At 40.0% G+C, this 22,649-nt stretch overlaps 1 protein-coding gene across 3 annotated transcripts in view; it reads left to right on the forward strand.

Annotated features, from left to right (window-relative positions):
• sorcs1 (sortilin-related VPS10 domain containing receptor 1) overlaps positions 1-22,649 on the forward strand; it is a 273,677-nt gene that overhangs the window by 207,368 nt on the left and 43,660 nt on the right. For all 3 annotated transcript variants that reach the window (XM_034082138.2, XM_034082207.2, XM_034082291.2), the window contains exons 6-12: positions 2,833-2,897; positions 4,262-4,380; positions 4,553-4,642; positions 6,990-7,169; positions 9,254-9,400; positions 14,121-14,223; positions 16,483-16,559. In XM_034082138.2, the coding sequence (XP_033938029.1) occupies positions 2,833-2,897; positions 4,262-4,380; positions 4,553-4,642; positions 6,990-7,169; positions 9,254-9,400; positions 14,121-14,223; positions 16,483-16,559 (781 nt within the window). The remainder of the gene's footprint in view (positions 1-2,832; positions 2,898-4,261; positions 4,381-4,552; positions 4,643-6,989; positions 7,170-9,253; positions 9,401-14,120; positions 14,224-16,482; positions 16,560-22,649) is intronic.

The following is a 22,649-nucleotide window of genomic DNA, read 5'->3' on the forward strand; positions in this document are numbered from 1 at the left end:
AATAAACGTATTTAAGTTACATTCATAACTAACGTAACGTGGAAGAAAATATGCTTCTAGAAGATATGTAGAAAATAAACGTATTTGAGATACGTTCATAACTAACGTAACGTGGGAGAAAATACGTTTCTAGCTAAACGTAATTGAGAATGCAGTTTAGTTCTGTGGGAACGTAATTTTTAGGAGACAGGGTTGCAACAGACTACATCTTCTCCACAAAGGGAGGAGCATCTGAGCCAGAGTGGTTTTTAAGATTTGTATTATTCATGTGTCTGACATGCTTGATCTTGCTCTTTGGCAGACAGTTACATTATATGACCGACAGTGTTCAGCTGTAGAGAGAGGCTTCAATCTGAGTCTTGCTATCCTTTGAGACGAAACAAAGTATACAGAGATTCAAAGCATCCAGTGGTTCCTCTCAGCAAGGCCTTATTTCGATGTGTATCTTGAATTGTTCCATACTGTAGTTATTGTTTAATCACTTCAGATTAACGGTCACCTATTATGCAACATCCACTTTTGCATGTCTTCTATACATAAACATGTGTCCCCTCTGTGTTAAGAGATTCTGAAAGTTTCAGGAAAAAATATTCGCTCACTTTTTGTCCTGATCCATTTATATAAAAACCTGTCTGAAAATGAGCTGATCAGATTCAATCAATGTTTATTTATATAGCCCAATATCACAAATGTTACATTTGTCTCAGTGGACTTCACAGTTTGTACAGAATATCAGTATGACAATACAGGAAGATCTTGGCCACTTTATGATGTCATACCGATGTTTTGGCTTGTGTAACCATTAGCCAATCACCAACCAAAGTAACCCCCCCCCATCACCTGAATCTCCTCCTAGGGCACCATAGTGTTCTTTTTAACCAAACATATTTCATCTAAAGCAGGGGTGTCAAACTCAATTTCATCGCGGGCCACATTAGCATTATGGTTGCACTCAAAGGGCCGTTTGTAACTTTAAGACTATATAAATATACAACATATATAAAATAATGTATTATATTACATTATTGCCTCTGCATTGGATTATTATCGGATAGGGTAATAACTTCATAATTAACTATGTCTGAAGGCACATTTCTAGGGCAAATCATTGCAAGTCTCTTCAGTGCGCATGTCACAAAATGAGATGGATTGTGGGACATGTAGTTCATTCGCAACGTGCTTCTGTAAAGCGGCATGTAACCGTATAATATTCTTTGCAAACTCTTGCAGGGCCACATAAAATGAAGTCGCGGGCCGGATTTGTCCCCCGGGCCTTGAGTTTGACACCCCTGATCTAAAGTAACAGACAGAGAATCAACACTGAAAACAGAGGGGATTATGGGATGCTACAATTGATGATCTGTTTGGTATTTCGAACCAATTGTATATATCTGAGACCTATAATATATTGATGAAAAACATTATAATAGGGGACCTTTAAGTCTTACAAAAACGTTTAACTGTTACATCTACTATTAGGGTTCCATGCTTTAGAGTCTTTCCCTCAGCTAAGGTCTCAGGCCACAGGTAGTATCCAGCTCACAGGAATCTACCATGTCTGGCCTCTATACAATAACTAACTGGTGGTAACAAGCTGAGCAGCCAGGAGTGAAGGGAGCCTGGAGGGCTGATGCTGCAGAAGCTGTCAGAGTTCTATTTTGGGACACGACTGTGTGGCAGGTGTGGTGCTAGCCCTGGTAATGAGGCTGCAGAGCGAGCTTATGTCTGCCGTAAATGAGGCCACCCGACATGCAAAGAAGGCGAAGAGTCGTAAGCTAATTTTTGATTTGGTCAACCTGAGCAGTTCTTGGTCACGCAGCACAGGTCAGCTTAACTAACCTTCACTCATTGAGCTATAAGCTAGTTAACCCGTGGAATGTCTCACATATGACACAACACATCTCGACAAAACATCTGGAGCTGCCTGAATGTCTTATTCTTAGAAGGGTATTGTTCCACCTGTTGTGACATCGTTTCTCCTCAAAAACCAAACAGCTGTCCAAATGAATGTCGTACACACACAGAGAGGCACTACTGTAAGCTGTCAACCCTACATGCTAAGTGAGCTTCCCATCACTTAGCGGTAAAACCCCACAAACCATATAGCTGCTTTTACTCAAAGGGTTATTCTTTTCCTGCCGCACACTGTTCTTGGAACCTGAATGGATTATTCAGTGGGAATGCAAATGCAGTTTGGATAAGTAGACCATCCTATTCAAAGTTGTGTTTCATCTTGGAAATCTCTAATACTACCAGTAAGTATAATGATTAAGAGCCATAGTGGTCTCTCACTGTGCCTGCTCCTCATTCACCTCACACAGGCAACCTTCATTCCTTTTTCTCTTTATGCGTGTGCTACCTGCTCCCTCACCCAGCTCTCCCTCCATGTGTGCTGCCTTCGCCTTTCCTCTCATCCCCCAGTCTTTTTAATACATATTTAATGCCGTAATGATTATATGCTATTCCATCTGTGGACATCCGTACTGTAGAGGGAAAATCAATGGCTTCTCCTCTACTAATGACGTCAGGAAACGTCTTCTTCCATTCGTCTAAGGGGGGAAAAAATACCTTCTGGGAGTTATAAACATTTAAATCACACAGTAAACCCCCAGGTCATTTTTGCTCACACTTTAAAGTGCCATCAACAATGAAGAAAAGGCAATATCTAACTGATGTTTACCACAACTGCCATAGCACTTGTCTTAACCGCTCTTTAGTTACATTTGTATGACTTTGCAGAGTGCAATCCATCAGGTCAGGTTGCTGCTACAGTCCGCCTGAAGGCAACATACCGGTGGTGATGTTCCTGAAACACATTTGTCTGCCTTTCAGGTCGAAAATGGGTTTGGACAAAGAGCCGGGCTTAATTCACCTGGAAACCAGCATCTCTGAAGGACGTGAGTAATTGAATTCCGGGTTCAGAGCTCCATTTTCCCGTGTCTTTGTACTGTATCCTGAGCAGTGTGCTAAAGTAGAGGGGAATTGGGAGTGGTGTAGAGAACTCGGATAAAGAGTAGTGCAAGGGGACAGCAGAAACGGTCGAGTCCGGGGACAGACAATGACAATGGAGGAAAAAATAATGCATATATTAGAATGCTTTTAAAAGCAACTGATTTAGCTCATACTACAAAATAACTATAATAATGGGATATTATGGGTTGATCATTACTATTTGGTTAAGTGAGTCTAATTTAAGAATGCTTAGAAAAAATGTAGTTATTATTATTATAAATATATTCATTATACTTTTATTAAACAATATATTATTCTTATTACTATTATTATTGTATTAGTCGGAGTCAAAATAATGATTTGGGTGCATTGTTATTTTCATTTTTGTAATTCTAATAATGTTTATAATATGATTATACCTTATAATACATTATTATTATCATTAACATAATGTTGAGTGTCTGAAAACAAATTGTGTGTTTGAATTATTTTTTATTATTGCAAGTATAATAATGTAGACACTGTAAGTATACTTTAATATTATTATACATTTTTGGCAAATTAGGATTCAGTGTTGTCAAAGCTTGATCCATACCAGGATACCTCAGTCCCTACAACAAGTTAGACCCTTACATTTTAAAAGCTGTATCTTTTCACCCTAACTTTTGTACAGATAACTGTTGGTGGAGTTTCCCTTTAATGAATAAATGCTGGATGTTTTTCCTTAGCTTTCAGAAAGTCCATTAAGCATCAGTGCCACTGTTCTGTCAGAACACTTACACAATAGAGAAATGCCAATCATGCAAACAGACGAAGCAAACACCAGTGGTGTCAGATATTACGGTCGCACACACAGCCACAGAATATCACTATTGATCATGTGCTTGCAAGCAAAGCAGACGTATATTTGGCAGAGGCTAACGTGTGGGGACAGGCTCTCATCCAGCACTGCGATTGAAGGCAAAGAAAGCAATTGGCCTCTCCGGTCATCTGTCTTCCCCCTCTGCTGCCGCCCCCCCCTCACTGGGACCACTTTATTGACACGAGTAATGTAGGAGGCCAAAAGAAGCCGCTTGACTCTGGGTGAAGGCTGCCTTTCTTCACTGGCTAATACCATCACCGATGCCATGGCTTGACGTGTGTGTGTGTGTGTGTGTGTGTGTGTGTGTGTGTGTGTGTGTGTGTGTGTGTGTGTGTGTGTGTGTGTGTGTGAGTGCGTGCGTGCGTGCGTGCGTGCGTGCGTGCGTGCGTGCGTGCGTGCGTGTGTGTGTGTGTGTGTGTGTGTGTGTGTGTGTGTGTGTGGGAGCAGGGGCGCTGTATGTCACCTGCAAGCTGCAAAACTGCACAGATGCCAACAAGGGCAAACCATTCCCGGGCTACATTGACCCCAATTCTCTGGTGGTGCAAGATGAGTATGTGTTTGTCCAGGTGAGTAATTGTCCAGTTTGCTCAGTGAACAACATTATAGCAATGTAAGAGGCAGAAAGTATTTTGTAGGACATTTTCCAAGGTCATTCTAGGAGAGATGCTATTAGTGCAGCTTTATGTGTTGCTGTGGTGTCTCCAAAATGTTTTCACTCAACGGCTTCATCACTTTAAGGTGTCAGCCGCGGGGAGGCCAATCTACTATGTGTCTGCTAAAAGAGATGTCTTCACACCAATGAAGCTACCCAAGTACACACTGCCCAAGGTAAACACACCGCCTGATTATAATTATATTGATCCCAATCCTATCAAAGGTCACCAATAATACACAAAAGATGAAAAAGGAACATATTATGCTTATTTTCAGGTTCATATCTGTATTTTGCTTTTCTACTGTGATATGTTTAAATAATTTATGTTTAAAAAGTACTTTATTTTTCTCCTACTGCTTATCATCAAGCCCCTCATCAGGGTCTTAAAGTTGTAAAATGCGCTAAAAGAGAAGTTCAGAGTTTTTTTCCCTTTACATGAATTTGACTGAGCCAAGTGAGAGGGAGATTTGAGGCAGGGTTTAAGTAAAACTCAAGTGCATATGCTCCATTGGATACGGGTACATTTTGAATCTACAGTCACTCAATTCTGTGCGTCATTTGCTACTGAGCAACTGTAACTGTAACGGGGCCATTCTCCGACGCTGTATCCAGTTCTCTTTATACATTCATGTGCAGCACCTCTTTTCACCATCTGAATGACACGATAGCCCGGTCTGCTCTGATTGGTTAGCTGGCTGGCACTTATGTTAGTGGTCAACTGCTTAGAGATGTGCCGGAAATGTCCCGCCCCTTAGCCTATCACGTACATCGTGTTGGAGCGCTAACCAATAGAAGCGCAAGTGTTACTTATCGATGTCAATTTGTAACTGAAGTAAACAAGGGCCAATGGAGGCATCCAGGCAGGGGGTTGAGTGTGTGGGAGATAATTTGGGGAATGTAGCCTTTGCAGACCATTTATATGCACTAAAAACGATATAAAACACTACAGGAAAGGGAAAAGCACAAAAGGGCCTCTTTAAGATTTAGCTAATCCTGCAGTTTGTCGACTTTTTATGCAATCAATGGCAGATAATAGGCTTCCAGCTCTGTTCGCTGAAGTTGCAGTGAGGCGTCACTTCATCGCTGGCTCCGCCTGACACTCCCCCACTTTGTTATTTATGGGCAAATCAAGGCCAAAAGTAACTCTCACAGTGTTTCCAGAATTGTTATTCCGTGCGGCTCAGTGTAGGCATGGCCCTGGCTTGTCACGTCCCCATTGACAATTAGACATGTTTTATTCAATCAAGCCCCAGGCGTCCCCCGGTTGCTGTCGGCTCACTGCGAGGTGTTTTTGGCACAGTCAGAGGTAGATGAAGCGCACAACCAAACAGCATGGCCTCAGCTGCATAATCTCTGCCCAATAAGCCTGACAAAGGTATAACGATTGTAGTATCCTCTTAGTTAAAATATGGGCAAATCAGAAGATGAGGCTATTCTGATTATTGACTATGTTTAAACCCAGCATGGGGGAACACACAGGAAACAATGTAAAAGCTTGGATATTTCACTTTGAGAAACAAAGATTGTGTTTTTGATTGTAATGAGCACATTAAAATCAACTTCACAGAGTTTATTTTTTCCGGTTAGCTGATTATATATCCTATTCATTTTGGAATAAATAAAACTCCAAGGATTATATATAAAAGAAGGTGCCTTTCATTTAAAGTTACACTATGTTCAATGTTGACAGTAAACTATAGAATTACGTTTGCCAGCATTACACATACGGCATTCTGCTCAGTTTCCTGATACAACAAGAATATTTGTCATTTTAAAGAGGCCCCATCATGCCTCTTGGGTTTTTTACCTTTCCAGTGAGTTGTGATGTTCCGTGTGAAGTGTTTGTGGCATGTAAATGGTCTGCAAAGGCTACAATACCAAACTTCCCTCCAGAGGGAGTTTCTCTCCCACACACTCCAACACACATCATGTAACACTAACATTCCAATACATTGTACGTGATAGACTAAGGGGGGGAGACATCTCTAAGAGGTTGACCAATCACAACCAAGCCGTCCAGCTAACCAATCAGAAGAGACTGGAGTCTGGTTTCAGACAGAGGGTGAAAAGAGGTGCTGCAGCACAGGCAGTAGGAGAAAATAAGATCATTAAAGCATGGAAACATGTCACAGTAGAGGCACACCATTAAAATATGAGGCTGACATTGAGCATTGAGGGTTGCTTTAAGAGATTCAGTACATGTTAAAAACGAAATACATTTCAAGCTATAACAACCTTTTTTTTCTAATGATATACATAAAATGTAAATTATTTAAAAGAAAATTAGCTGTTGAAACAAAATATGGCTACACTTTATTTTCATTTAAACAACACAAACATCTCTTATAAACAGGAAACACATATATTACATGACAGCAAAAAATAAAAATGCCTAAAAGCCTGTACATAAAGCAAAACATAATAAAAGGGAATATTTAAGGACTATAATACACTGTGGTAACCTGTTACATTATGTATCATTTTAATACCCTACTGGTATTAACGTTGCCTCTCTTCCAGGACCTGCATGTGATCAGCACAGATGAGAACCGTGTGGTTGCGGCAGTACAGGAGTGGAACCAGAACGAAACCTACAACCTGTATGTGTCGGACACGTCGGGGGTGTACTACACCCTGGCTCTTGAGAACGTGGTCAGCAGCATGGGCTACGAGGGTAACGTCATGGTGGACCTCTATGAGGTAAGCAAACATGACTCTGGTTTAGTTTTTGATCAGTTTACCGCACATCCCCAACGTCCCAACGCAACCTCTTGCCGTGTTCTTTCTGCCCAATTTACTCTTTTTATATAACACTATGAAATAAAGGCGTGCTTGATGGGTGCTCAGCCTGCAAGTTGAATATGAACACTGATCAATATTTTATGGCTGGGAGGCAGAGATGATGAAATGTACTTGTGTTGTCACTTTGGAAACAACCCCTGCTGCTGGCCTACAGTCTTCACAGTGCATTGTGTGAATACGAAGTAGCTTCAAAGTGCTGACACTAACAAAAGTATAAAGGGGGGATTGTGCCAGGGATATGGATTTTTGTAAGGCTGAGATTATTTCTTTCTTTGATGAATAACTGCAGATATTACTTCACAAAATGCACCTAATCCAAAATGGAAAAAAAGTGTGTTGGGGGCTAATGTTGAAGCTTAGTTATTGGGATTTTAAAGACATAGCCGCACTAGCTGAAAGTATATCTCTCTATCTGAATCATATAATTAAGCTGTTGATGATGCTGCTCATGTCTTGCCGTGGTATTGGCGTTCAAATCAAATCCACTGCCTTGATTGGGGTCGCCACCCAAAACGTAGGATATGCTAAATCTCTCTCCAAGGGAGATTGAAGTATCTGTCAATTACTAAAGTGGAGTTTCATCGACTCATGCGACTGTCACTGACTCAATTCAGTAGCCCTGAGCTATTCCTAGGGCCCTCCAACAAGGAGTCAGATTCATTTAAGGCACGCATTGATTACTCAAAAGTTCCCATACAGTCAATCATTTCCCACTCAGTGTTTGTTTTTTGTTGGGAATACAGAATAGGTAAGCTGTTGCAGGGTTAGGATGGTTGATTTAAAAAGGTATATTGTTGCAATTACAAGTGACCTGCAAGCAAATATAACCTAATCTGAGTATCCCAATATAAAATTAATGTAACCTGATTACTTTCCGTTTGTTTTGGGCAGTAGTTTATACACCAACAACGAAACACATGAGCACATACTAGAGTTTAAAAAAGCAGAAATAAAATCTGAGCTGACATAAAATGCTCCATTCTAATTTAATACATACAGTTAAGCTCACACACACTAAAGAAAACAGGTTCACCTACTGTAATAAAAGAAGAACAAATGAAGCAAGAAAGTGAAAACTATAATGCAAATTCAGGCAGTTACATGATCCCGTTTCTCCCCAAGCCTGCTTGTGGCTAATTGAGAATGGGCATTGTCAGTAAAATGACAGTGGGCCTTGGATAGGAAGCAGAGCATACAGCAAGCAGTTGGCTTCCTGAACACTTATCTCTCATGGCGGTCCTCTCCTAATTATGCTTAACTTATACTGTACCTTCAAACTATTAAAACATGATTAGGGTATATATAGAATTCAGCCCCTGTACAAATGTCGGGAATACAGAAATTAGCTTTAAAGACCATACCATTTATTTTGGAAAGATGGTTCTTTCTTATGTAAAGTTGGGCATTTTATCATGGGGGCTCTATGAAGATTAACTCTGTTTTAGTGGTCTAGTGGTCATTCACTGAACTGCAGTTTGTGGAACTTCCTCCGAGGCTACAATGCTCAGCCGCGGCGGTTGCTAACAATACTAAAGATGTTATATTAATAGAAACGTATGTAATACACCTTTTTAGTAAGCAGAAAACAATCACACTCATGTGTTTGGAATTCACAGGAACAGCAGTTGATATAATAGGAATACTAATACACTAACCTTTTGCAATCAAGCTTGGTCGAACCGCAGTCTTTTGCCATGCAACCCTTGCTATTCTGACACCTGGCCACGGTTAGAGATGCAGCTTTATCTTCATATTAAGCATCTTGCCGCAAAAATAACACTGTTTCTTGCTGTTTATGCCTTTTCATGTAACTGTAGGGCAATACAGTTACCGTTTTGTGTGTCCTGATTACGTAATCTCGTAACACCCCAAGCCTGAGCATGTGTGGGTATTTTCTGCATTGTGACTCAAAGATACAGAAATGCTTAGTATCCTTTGGACATGTGAAGTCTGTTTTCAATCGGAGCTGTCTAATTCCCCAGGTAGCTGGAATAAAGGGGATGTTCCTCGCCAACAGAAAGATGGATAGCCAAGTGAAGACACACATCACCTACAACAGAGGCAGAGACTGGAGCCTCCTGCAAGCCCCGAGCAAAGACCTGAGGGGCAACAGCATCCACTGTGAGCTGGTAAGCATCTCCGTTCATACATGTTTTTGTGCGTGTGCGATTCCATCAAAGAGCAGCCCTGACAGGAGTTGACTGATCCCGCCAGCAACGAGGGGCCGAGCTCAGAAAGAGCAGCGCCCGTCAAAGCTGAGTGCTCTGAGGCTGTTATGCTGAAAGGTCAGCCATTTTGATTCAGTCCAATAAGCTGACCTCCCATTTAAGCTACAAAGACAAAGAGGTGTCAGACAGAAAAGCTTCTTACTTCTTGAAATAATCGGAAAGTTGGGCAAGTCTAGTCGTATTTTCACTCTAAAGCGAATTTACCGAAGTTAATCTTACTTTGTGTCTTGAGACTACAGGTGGGTTAGGGTTAGTGGTTGGTGTCGGTGAAAAACTCCCCCTATTACAGCTGTTGACTAATTTGAAGCAACCACTAAACCACTAAGTATTACATGTTGTGTGTGCCGCATCCATGAAAGCAGGCAAAATTAGCTAGCACGCTAACTAACTGAATTGCTAAGCTGAAACACTGACGTTAGCTAACGTTCGTTTGATATCCACATTAAGCTGACAAACTAACAGGGATGTACAGAGTTAATAAAGTACAAAAATGTACCTACATGATTCAAAATCCACGAGTATTCATATTATCCGTGTTCTCTTCAACTGGAACCATCTGCTTTTTTTCAAATGTCAGTAGGCTACTGTAGTGATGTGTCGGTTGCGAACGAGCCGGCTCGCGCCCGCGCCTTTTTTTTTTTTGTCAAGTAATACAAGACAGAATGATATGATGATCTCCGTGCTACGGGTGCTCCGTGCATGCATGCAGTGACATGTAATATCCAGGGATTAGAGACTATTGGATGCTGCTGTTTTGAACATTGCAATACATTTATTTGTATTATGTTTTTTTTTATTAGAGACTGTTGGGTGCTGCTGTTTCAACCCAGTCTCACGGCATTTCGTGTTCACCAACACGATTTTTAATCTATTGATTCGTGTTCACCATCACGATTTGCCCCTTTTTTTCGTGTTGCACAGCACGATTTTAAAAGCAATGTATTTCTACTGGTAACGTGTTTCGTGCCTGCAGGCTGCAGCACGTCTTTTTCTCCGGTCGGGTCGTGGAAGACCAGAAGCTGTGTGGTTCATAAAAACGTGTTCTTACTCAATATCAAGCCACAATTATTGCTTTTATTTTAAATCGTATAATTTGGGACTTTTGTTGCCGTCTGTGAGGAAAATAAATGGGGCTCAGAGCCTCAGGATACTGAAATCTGTATGTTTAAATATTTTTTCCTTCTAATTTGTTATTCTTTTCAAAATAACACACTGTTATTTACTCACCAATAACACACAATTATCCTTGCTTTTATTTATTGGTTTAATTCCATAATCTCGGGCTTTTTTGGTGTCCGTCAGGAACTGAATTTCAAAATAAAAATAACCGGAAACAGACGTAGGCCTGTAAGGGACATTTCGAGCATCATTGCGATTGTCAACATTTCTGAGTTTAGGATGGCCGAAGATACTACACTACCCATAATCCCCAGCTATCGTTTAGGACTACAGTTCCCGTAAGGTTACGCAGAGCGTCAAACAGCTGTGTGAAATGGAACAAAACCACGCCAGACTATCCAAAACTGGAATCGAACACCCCCCCAGAACTACACATGCTGGCTATTGTGTTTCGCAAAATGTTCTATGGGACGTCTCTACTGAACGTTTTCGTTTTTCCCACAATTAGAAGTTGCCATTAGTAAACACATTGGTGTTATCAAATGTAAAACATATAATTAATAAATGGGTGAAAATCGCTTGTGTCCATAATGCGCAGCATTAATATATACCCACATGACAGCTCATTGCTACTTTGTAATTCTACTCCACTACAATTCAGAGGTTAAGCTGGTATTTTTACTCCACTGCATTTATTTGAGTTACTTTGCAGATTCTGATTAATTATGTGAAATATAAACAACCCTTAAATCAGACTTTAGTTACACCTGAGTAAAATGCAGGTAAGGTGATTGTCAAGTGCCAACAATCAGGAGAGATATTTGATAGTTGGTGCTTGAGAAGACTAAACATGTATCTGCAATTGACATGAATGGAAACAAGTAATAAAGTATATTCATTACTCGTTATTCTCTACTAATAGTTAATTAAAGACTGTATATTATGGCTATTTTGCACATCCCCTTCAAGATTTTCAAAGGTTTATTGACATATCATACACAACTACGGTGTAGTTATGCAATGAATGAAAAACTTGGGTCACAGGTTCCTCAACAGTGCATTACAAGACATCTATCAATATGTGTGTACCTCCACCATTAAACTGTCATATTCTGCACATTTCTTATTCTATCTACATACATAAGAGTATAATTAATGTGTATAATATCATTTAAAATAAGTGCTTCAACATAGTTAACATTGCAGGAAAGCAATATATTAGACGTTAATTACTTTGTCAGGCTTAATATTTAATGTTTAAATAAAGGTTTTTCTGTTTTGCACCTCCTCCTATTAATATCTGTGCATCCTGCACTAAACTGTTTTATTGTAGAGATCACTTATAGTATCTTCTTGATTTTTTATATTCTATATTTCTATATTTATACTTTCCCCCTATGAAAGTATGTACTCTGTACAATAATTCAATAACGTGCTTTAACCACTAGGAGGTGCACACAAGGTGCACACAGCCATAATAACTTTGTATTATTAGTGTGTATGTACAACATCGGAAGATGTATAGTTTTATGCATGCTATCACATCATTTTACAGCATATTGCTATACTATTTCAGACTCAGTATTTACATTCTTACATTCAAAGAAAATCAGTAATATCTTTAAAAACTACAGTCCTTTTCTATCAGCTGTGCACCGTTATGGTGTAAATATAACCTATCTGTGAATTAGATCAAATGTAAAAGGCAGCCGAATTAGTGTTGAAACTGCAAGGAGACGTATTGTGTGAAGAGAAATTGAAGATGTTGTTTAATTGTTGATATATTTATGATCCACGTCAAGTATTCAGTTTCGGCGCCATTTCTTCCAGTTTTTCCAAAGGTCTTCTCATCAGGGCTCTCTAAATAAAGAACTACGGCAGATCTGTAATATGTAATGCAGCCGAACCGTGTATTACAATGCCGTTATGTGATGACTTTCAAAGAGAAAAGCAAGAGCACTCGGAATTAAGTATTATTTTATACTTTTAAATGTTTTCCGGATTTCATATAATATAAACACCAAATCCCAGTATGCATTGCGGCTAACACATCCAATCAGCGAGCTTAAAACCATAGCTGAGGATCTTGGGTAATCGCTCGAAATGCCTACGTCTGTTTCCGGTTATATTTATTTTGAAATTCAGTTCCTGACGGACGCCGAAAAAGCCCGAGATTATGGAATTAAACCAATAAATAAAAGCAAGGATAATTTTGTGTTATTGGTGAGTAAATAACAGTGTGTTATTTTGAAAAGAATAACAAATTAGAAGGAAAAAAAGATTTAAAAAATACAGATTTCAGTATCCTGAGGCTCTGAGCCCCATTTATTTTCCTCACAGACGGCAACAAAAGTCCGAAATTATACGATTTAAAATAAAAGCAATAATTGTGGCTTGATATTGAGTAAGAACATGTTTTTATGAACCACACAGCTTCCGGTCTTCCACGACCCGACCGGAGAAAAAGACGTGCTGCAGCCTGCAGGCACGAAACACATTACCAGTAGAAATACATTGCTTTTAAAATCGTGCTGTGCAACACGAAAAAAAGGGGCAAATCGTGATGGTGAACACGAATCAATAGATTAAAAATCGTGTTGGTGAACACGAAATGCCGTGAGACTGGGTTGGCTGTTTTGAGCATTGCAATATATTTATTTTCGCTATGTTATTTATTTATAATTATCTCCAGGCTCAGCAAAGATTTGATGTCAGCTGTTGCTGTCTTTTTTTCTTTAGTTAATACTGAAATAGAGCCCTGCTGTTTTGTTAGGGCTTTTTCTTTAAATGCAATTTTAAAATGTCGATACAGTAGCCCCTTTTTTTTACTTTTGAATACTTCAGTAGGCCTACAAAGGATTAATTTAAGTGATATATGTGTACACATAAATCCTCTGACTTCATCGGGGGCGTCGCCCACCTTTACTCACATTGCCCTGTACATTTGATCAGCTTTTCACAGGTTGTAGGTCAACACATTACTTTAGTTAACATTTACTTGGTGCTATGATTTAAATGTACTTATCAAAATGAAGATTCAAAATGTCAAGTAACACATTAAATAAAAGGAAAGATTTGGAGTAAAAGAAAATTATTAGTAATGTATTGTATAATTTAAACACAAAATCATAGTATGATCGATGTTATCAATGTATGAAACCAATTGCCCTTTTTTGATAAACCAATTAGTGATTGTGTGGAATGCCGAGCCCCTCCACACATATTGTACACTCATTTGTCAGGAAATGTCAGAGTTTTAATAAACCTCTAAACAGCCAGTCACAACATGGCCTGCACTTCTGGCATTCTGCCGGGTCGTAATGAGAATGGTGTCGTTAAAGGTTAACCCAATCAAAATGAATGGCGATAGAAGCCAATGGGGGAAATGGTGTTTGTGATAAAACTCGGGACTTGGGAGGGTTGTGCATCTACACAACAGCTGTTTTATTCACATGCATCTTTTGAAGAGTTTGAATAAGTCTGTGATGTGTTTTTCCTGCAGCCGTACTGTTCATTACATCTCCATCTACACGTCTCCGCAAATCCCTACACATCTGGAAACATAGCCAGCAGGGACTCAGCGCCGGGGATCATAGTCGCGTCAGGTGGGTGAGAGAATCTCTTTGAGTGACATGTTGTTTCTCTTTTCTTTGTCTACTCAGAGTTCTGAGGGTTTTTTTCTCAATAAACAAAACCCCTGTTGCAACCCTTCCTGGGCTTTTTGCTTTGTTTATTACAAACTAATTAATAGATGCAATCTCCAGCAGGTGTTCATGGTATTTTTTATACTTTGTGAAGCCATTTGCATTTTAGTATTAAAATGAGCAAGCACTGCAAAAGGCAAGTCTCAGAGACTCTTTAGCCAGCCAATTGAGATGTAAAATGGCATATTGTATAGTTTGCTTGAATTGAATCCAGCTCAGAACAACAAAGGACATACGGTATAGCACTTTTGTTTGTATTGGCAATGACATTCACAATCGAGTGTCTTTTCCCAGTCCATGGACGCATTAGATAGTGTTACGCTCACTTGAAGAGACAAAGACCACGAAAATCACTTAGACTCACAAAGCCAAAAAGAAATGTGCCTCCTTCAGTTAGTCGAAAATGTTGGCACTGATGTCTCCAATATGTCACTGCTGCTTTCAACGCTATGCAATTACATTTGGCTGTTTGCATATTTTTGCACTTTACTTCTATTCCCACTTGTTTTTCCTTATTCAGCATCAGGACATGACTTCCAACAGCGTCTGACAACATGCATATGTCACCTCACCTTTGAACAGGGGCAAATGACAGAACAAAGCACTACATAATCCTTGTTGGAGCCCTCAGGAACAATGATGATCTCATCGTTGTTTCTGAGGACACAGGGGAACAAAGCAATGACTCTTATTGACTCAGTGGAGAGAAAATTGAGGAATATAAGACCAACAGTTCTTAAGGTGAATTCACACCTCAGTGATATTTATTCCCACATGGACCGGCACTGTCAATAACACATCAGCATACGCCTCTCGTGTCTGGAGATGGTGTCTAGACCTTGGTGAAAAAGGTATTAGGGATTTTGGAAAAAAACAATTGTGTGATTTAGTGGGATCTCTAATATTATTGAATCTATAAATTATGGGGGGAAATCTGGTATTGTTTTATATTGAACTTGGAAAATATGCATGCAAACCCTAAACCTAGCCCCAATTCTTATTCCAACCTTTAAGGATGGTAAGGACAAATGTAATATTACATTATGGCTCTTATTCTGTTAGTTTTGGCTATTGTTTCCACCACTTACTTACCCAACAACTTCAAGTGAATTGTGGGGAAACGGCAACATTAGACATTGCCAGACCAGCAGCGTAAGGAGCACACACAAGCACACAGCTATAATTTCCTGCTAAACCAGTACCGAGTGCGTTAAAAGAGTCTAAGATAGATTCCAGTTATTTATTTTTCATTTGAACAATGCGATACACAGAATAAGCAGGTTCAAGCATTGGAAGTACAGTATGGGATAAACCATCGACTCAAGTTACTTTTATTAAGTTGGCATTAAAGCTTCTTTGAACAATGAAGGAAAACTAAAAGCTGTTTTTTTGGTTTCAAATTGTTTACTTGCAACAGAAAAGTTGGAAAAGAGGACAAACAAAAAATCAAATGTTATCGTTTTCCATTACCATTAACACTTATGCTGTTACCCTAAGTTGTAGTTCAAATAACATTAACTATTATGTTGGACAACAGTTATGGCAGCAGATTGAGTACTGAAACTCAAGCAAAAGTAACCCTAACCCTAAGTTTGTCTTGATATGGACAAAACCTTAATACCAACCTGTACTGCACCTGTGGTGTGTTTCACATGTATACGCACCTCAGTTCTGCAGTAAGTTGTGAAGATCAGCCACCGGAGGCAAGACAGATTGAGAGTTTAAACTGGAGTTTGGTCCTTCTCTAAATATATGGATTGTTAAGCAAACTGTTTCTCAGGGTGGGCTCCCACAAGGGGACGGCTGAAACACTTACATTACTTTCCTGCCTCGTGTTTAACCACCGGCACCAATTACAGGCTAAATTACAACAATTACAGCAGTCTGCTCTGCATTAGGACAGTTCGTCTTAGGTCAGAACTGCTGAAAGATGAAAACAGTAATCTGGATTCATTGGTTGATTTAGGGGTTTTGGACAAATGTCGTACTACATGGTGAATCTCCTGGAGCTGTGTAATTACAGCCTCAGTCTGCAGCTGAAGGCTGGAGCCCCCTGCAGTATTACCACTGCTGTTTAAAAGGCTCTTTAAAAATGTTTTGGATTTTATTTGATCTCAAGTGGAATTAATTTCCTCTGTCTGCATTTTGCCTCATCTCCAGGAACCATCGGCGCAGAGCTCACCTCCACCAACGTTAGTGTGTACGTCGCCTCAGATGCAGGAAACACATGGAGACAGGTGAGGGTGCTTTTTTTATTGGAATAATAATTTAAGTTCTATGACGCTACAGCTGTTTTGCATGTTATTTATAATTTATAATATGGTGAAAAAGTTATTTGAAATGTTTAAACTTCAAATCTGCTCTGACATTTCCGATGGACATGGTTTACTGACATTGGAGTGCTTTTGTTGTTAGGAGGGTCATGATCCTAGTAGTTGATGTGTTTCCTGTTTTATTTTTAAGTTTGAAGTGTTCTCCCCCTGTGTCATGTCTGTCTTTTACTTCCTGTCTTTGTGTATTTTCCCACCTGTTTTGATTTTTCTGTACTGGTCCTATTAGGGCCACCTCTTCAATTTAGTTTGATCCATTTATTTGTCTTGTATTGCATTTCTGGTTGTTGTTTAGTTGTTAGCAAATACTTGTATGATGCATTGTTCAACAGGAAGTTCTGTTCAGCTGTGTTTGTCTTGCCTTGCCTTGCCCAGACTACTCAAATTATAATTATTTGTTGTTCCTTTCAGTGCATTAGGGTCCACCGAACTCTACAAAACAATACATATTTGTACATTTTAAGTGTATATTAATAAATATACTTTTAATTCAGTTAATTCATATTTATTTTTAGTGCCAATTGTATCCTGGTAAGACCAGCCCCACGAAGTGTGCTGGACGTTGAATCAAATGTTTGCAGTGGCCAAAGAGTGGTACTACAATTTAGTGTCAGTTTGAGACGTCATAGAGTGGTGCAGGGATGACGTATTTCCCCGGAAGTAAACTCCGCATGGCCACTTGTTAACAACCATCGTTTTTCAGACACGTAAACTCTTCAAAAATCACCAGTGGGGTCACTGCTGATGTATTTAATGTCGTAGATCAAAACGTGATCCGTCTCTTACATTTGTGTCAACCACAGACCATATTTCGAGCTATTTTCCAAAATCCTAAGGAGAAATCCCATTGACTCTGAGACGAGGGAACCGGTTGTGGTCAAATGCTAACTCACTTCCGGGTTTTAGGACTTGTCACTGCACCACTCTATTGGGCCCAAAACTACCTTTTCCACATTTACTCTTTTTAGACTAAATTAACTCCCCAGTACAAAGACTTTTATAGCTCTTTTAAAACCATGAGGGTCTAAAAATAAATTGCAAGAAGAGCCAAATCCAGATTTATTTTCTATCCTAATTAATTTTCCTCAGCCGAGATCTGCTATAACACTTCAGATTGGAGGCGGGGCTTAAGCACATGGGTACGGCTACGGGTACTTTTGGCTTCATGCGCTACTGAGCAGCTTTCATTGGAATTAACACCCTGTCTCCAACACTGTATCCAGATATCTTTGTACATCCATGGTTAAAACACTTTGTACACTTTAAAGGAATGGTCCACTCATTAGATAATTAATCAAAACTTCAGTATTTAGTGAAACGTTATGTTTAAACCATACCCTGAAGAAATCAGCGATATTCCCCGGTAAATAATGATTTTCTAGCTCTTTTTTATCAAGACCTGTATATTCCGTCTGGCCGCCGCCATGTTTACCATTTTCAGTAGTCACGTGATGGTCGTGACGTCATCCATGCGTTCACTTTGTCAACACACGGAAACATGGTGGAGTATTTCAGTTCGGACTCGTCAGCAGAGGAACAAGTTTTGACCAATGTGAAGAGATTGGATGGGGGAATTCAGCCATACATATCAGTATGACAATACGACACCCTCTGTCCTTAGTCCCTCACATCGTACAAGGAAAAACTTCCGAAGAAAACCCACAGTTTAAAGGGAACATGGGAGAAACCTCAGGGAGAGCAGCAGAGGAGGGATCCCTCTCCCAGGACGGACAGACGTGCAATAGATGCCGTGTGTAAATTGAAAAGATAATACATTTGCAACATAGGTAGTCCAAATGTTTGGAAATGCATGTGTGTATAATGGGAAGATGATATAAGATACTATATGTATGCATGTAGTACCACCCTTGCTAGCGATTCCCTCTCTAGTTTAGCATACTCAGCTTCGTTGTCCCTGGCCATAGAATCACGATTTTATGGGGCCGGAAAAAACTGGGGTAAATACACACTAGCCGGTACTACGCTATATGGAAAGGCCACCAAAAACTGTCCTGGCCTGGACGCTAAAGGACGTTAAAACGGGGCTAGCCGCTGCAATGGAAATGCGCTATAACATACCTTATTCTTACTCCGAGCACTACTTCTGCTGCTCCGTCGCTTCACACTTGCAGAGGGCGATTTCTCAACTGGCCAAACTGGTGTCCTGGTCGGTGATGACACCAGAAAGACCGATGGTACTGCATCTCCATTAAGTAATGGTTGTTCCATAAATCCCATGTTATGTTTTATCATACTCTCAGAGTAGTCGTCCGGAAATTTGAAATGTTCGCTGCATACATGAGCCTGTGAATCTCTCGGTTCGGGCCGGCCACATTTCGCTAGCCACTGCCTCCGAATGTACTTCTTACGCTTACCTTTTGGCAACAGATGGAACCGAGCATTCCGTGGATTGTTCCTATCAGAATTGTGGCAATATTTCGCGATACAGTGAGGCATATTTGAATAGAGAAACTACAGTAAATAACATGGAGATCAACGTGTCCTCGAAAACCAAACGCATGGTTTACGCCACGTCCGGAAAATGGCGGCGCCCACAGTGTTGATGTTATTGCGGTATATAATCAGTTTAAAATCACTGATAATGTCGTCGGATTAAAAAAAAAAAGAGAGAGACTGGCAGAGACTGGTCTGTTTTATCGGATGATAATTATTTAAAAATGAGTGTCATGAGCATACCATTCCTTTAACGATTATGTAAAATTAATAAATTAATTTTCCAATAAATTAAAGCCAGACACCATATGGACGATCATGAGCTTACTGACCTATCCCCTCACTAAATATATCCTCCTCCTCCTCACTTGCTCTCACTGATTTCATCATACAGCCATTTATTAAACATTGCGCACTAGCCAGACCTTTTTAAGGTCGATAATCAAAATTAAATGTTAAGAGTTATTTGATTCACTTCCAGCCTACAGTGCCTGTGGGTTGCCTTTACCTCACTTGATCCTGGCACTCTCAATGTATGGGCCTTGTTTTTAATCAAACACAGCATTGAAAAATAATAATTTGGAGGCTGATGCAGCAAGTTCGAAACAGTGATGTGTATTGTGTTCAGGGTTGGGAGGGTCACAATAGGCGCGTTCACACTGCGGTACTTTTCCCACAAAGGTTCATGCAAACTTAGTTCATGCGAACTCTTTAGTTCGCATGAACTAAGTACAGATCGCGTTCACACCAGAAAAAGTCCCTGGGGGTGGATTAGGCAAATGAAGCCGCTGACGTCACTTCTTCTTCTTCTGCTTTGGGCTTACTGGCAGGCCGCAAACCGCTTCACGGCGTATACTGCCGCCCAAAGTCCCCGGCCGGAAGTCCCCGGAGTTGGGGACTGGCTTCAGTAGAAGCTGCTGGGACTCCCAGCAGCTTCTACTGAAGCCTTCCGAGTAAATCGTCAGAACGCCGACACCTCCTCATCTATTTTGTGTTGCCATAAGTTAGTCTCTCTGCGTTTTTGCGCTGGACTAATGCTAATGCTAATAATGCTAATGCGAGGATAATAAAATTGGCGGCTTCACAAAACTCTTTGGGAGTTTTGCGGGGCGTGGTTTGCAATCCGCCCAGCCAATCAGGAATATAGCTCTTTTCTCACAAAAGAGCCGCTCGAAAGACCCTGCTCTCTAGCACGGACTTTCGAGGGGGTAAAAAGGTTCGCATGAACTAATTTTAGTACCAGCTCTTTTTGGTGTGAACGCGATCATGAACTAAGTTCGCATGAACCTTTGTGTGAATGCGCCTTTTGTAAATGTAATTAGTTCCTGAAATACTGAATACATGGCTCTGACAGTAATCCGAATCTGAATACAGTTACGTGTCTTAAAAAAGCTATTCAGATTACTTTTAGAATACTTTTGGAATACTTTCTTTTTCCATAACAGATGAGGGTATGTGTTGGTGTATAGGAGAAACTTATTTTACTGTTTTAATGGCTTATCAACATATTGGTGTCATTCTGGAATATAGTCCTTTAGTCCTGTCTTAAACCTTTCCTTAGAATATTTTATGAATTGTAAAGTGTTCTTGGGTGCTTTGAAAGGCGCCTCTAAATACAATGAATTATTATTAATTATTATGATCTAAAACGTTGTAATAACCTTTAAAACTTGTTCCAGTCACTTGCCCCACACTTTCAGCAGCAGCAGGCCATTCACTTTGATTTTATCCCGTTATGAAATGTCATCATTTCAACAACAAAGAAATGATACATAAACGTTATCTTGCACATTTTTTGTCGAACCATCTCCGTTTCTAACTTTCAATATATTTGGAAAGAGATCCATTTTCAATTCAATTCAATTATTAGCATGACCATAGTTACATACTGTACACAGTATTGCCAAAGCTTTGTATACAGTAGTTGTAACATCTATACAAAAATACACACAAATAAACAGTTATAAACAAACTGCTAAGAACATGTTTTTGTTTTTTTTAACAAGGAATACAGATTCATATAATACATTAATACAAAATAGTATATGATATATATATATATATATATATATATACATACATAAGATATATAAGATGTGAGACCTGGTGTATCTGCTCATTCCGATTCCCCCAGACTGTGGCAGGCAGAGACAAACTGTCCTGCAACAATGCAGCTCTCTTTATATTCCCGAGAAGTATTTTTTGTTTTTCATTTTTAAATATTTGAGGATGCTCATGATTGAGTTTTGGGAATAATTGTTTCCGTATAGCTTCAAAAGTTGGGCATTGTGTGAGGAAGTGCTGCTCTGTCTCCACAGCAGTTCCTCCACACTGGTGGCATGATCGCTCCTCTTTTGGCAGCCATGTTTTCTTGTACCTGCCTGTTTCTATGGCCAGGCTGAGCACTCAGTCTGTACTTTGTCAACATCTTCCTGTGTTGAACATCAGTCACTGTGGTCAGGTAGGCTGCCACAGTGTACTTTCTTTTTAGGGCCAGATAGCATTGCATTTTACTTTGTGTTTGGGATTTAGTGTTCCAATAAGTGAGGTAGTTTGTTGTGTGTTGTGTTATAATTTGGTTGACTCTAATAGTTGTGGGCTCAGACTGGTCCTGAGGCAGAACACAGTTTGAACCGGTTAACGAACAGAGTGTCAGGACCAGCTGAGAGAGGGGACTCTTTCCCTTGTTCTGTGTGCGGGGGCGTGGCCTCACAGGCACGCTGCATCTCTCTCTCTAGAGGCTTCTCAATACTCAAATTTCCCCTCCTCGACTCCCCTCCTCGACTCCCCTCCTCGATACTTAGACCCGCCCACAGGAGATGCGAGCGGAGGACCGAGGAGGGGAACCGAGGAGAGAGGAGGGGAAGCAGCAGACGTTTAAAGAAATGAGAACTCCTCTCCTCTGAGCGGTCATATTAAAGCGACGTCCGTTCATTATTACGTGGCAACAGCTGCATCAGCTGTCGAGTGTTTTGTCATATTTTATAATCTCTGTTAGATCAGCTGAACATTGTTCCCCCACATATGTACTTTGAATTCATTGAGAGTGCGGTATAATGAGACAATAACAGGCTACAGATGCAGACACACACACACAAATATATTTATATAAATATATGCAATTTAAAGTATGAGAGCACTCTCATAATAATGTAACACAATCAGAGACTGGATATATCCCCCCCTCTCTCTGGTCGCTGAAATGGGGAATTGAAATTACGGGCCAAAAGTTGTATTTGCAAGTATTAAAAGTAAGCAGAGGACACCAAACCAACTGAGACCTGTCTGTCCGCCGCATCTGCGCACTGTACAACACACACCTAAACACTGTACAACACGCACCGACACTGTACCACACACACCTACAGCTCCTAACGCATAATCAGGCTACAGCCGTTGTGTATTTTATTATGTGAAGCACTAAATGGTCTTAGAAAAATATCGACTCTTTGTAGATATCTACTAAACTAAAGCAAATAAAGAGAGTAGGTCTGTTATACTGAGTGATATATATTTTACACACTGCTCTGCTTTCTGCACGGG

The sequence above is a fragment of the Pseudochaenichthys georgianus genome, chromosome 1 (genome assembly GCF_902827115.2).
Source record: "Pseudochaenichthys georgianus chromosome 1, fPseGeo1.2, whole genome shotgun sequence".
Lineage (NCBI taxonomy): Eukaryota > Metazoa > Chordata > Actinopteri > Perciformes > Channichthyidae > Pseudochaenichthys > Pseudochaenichthys georgianus.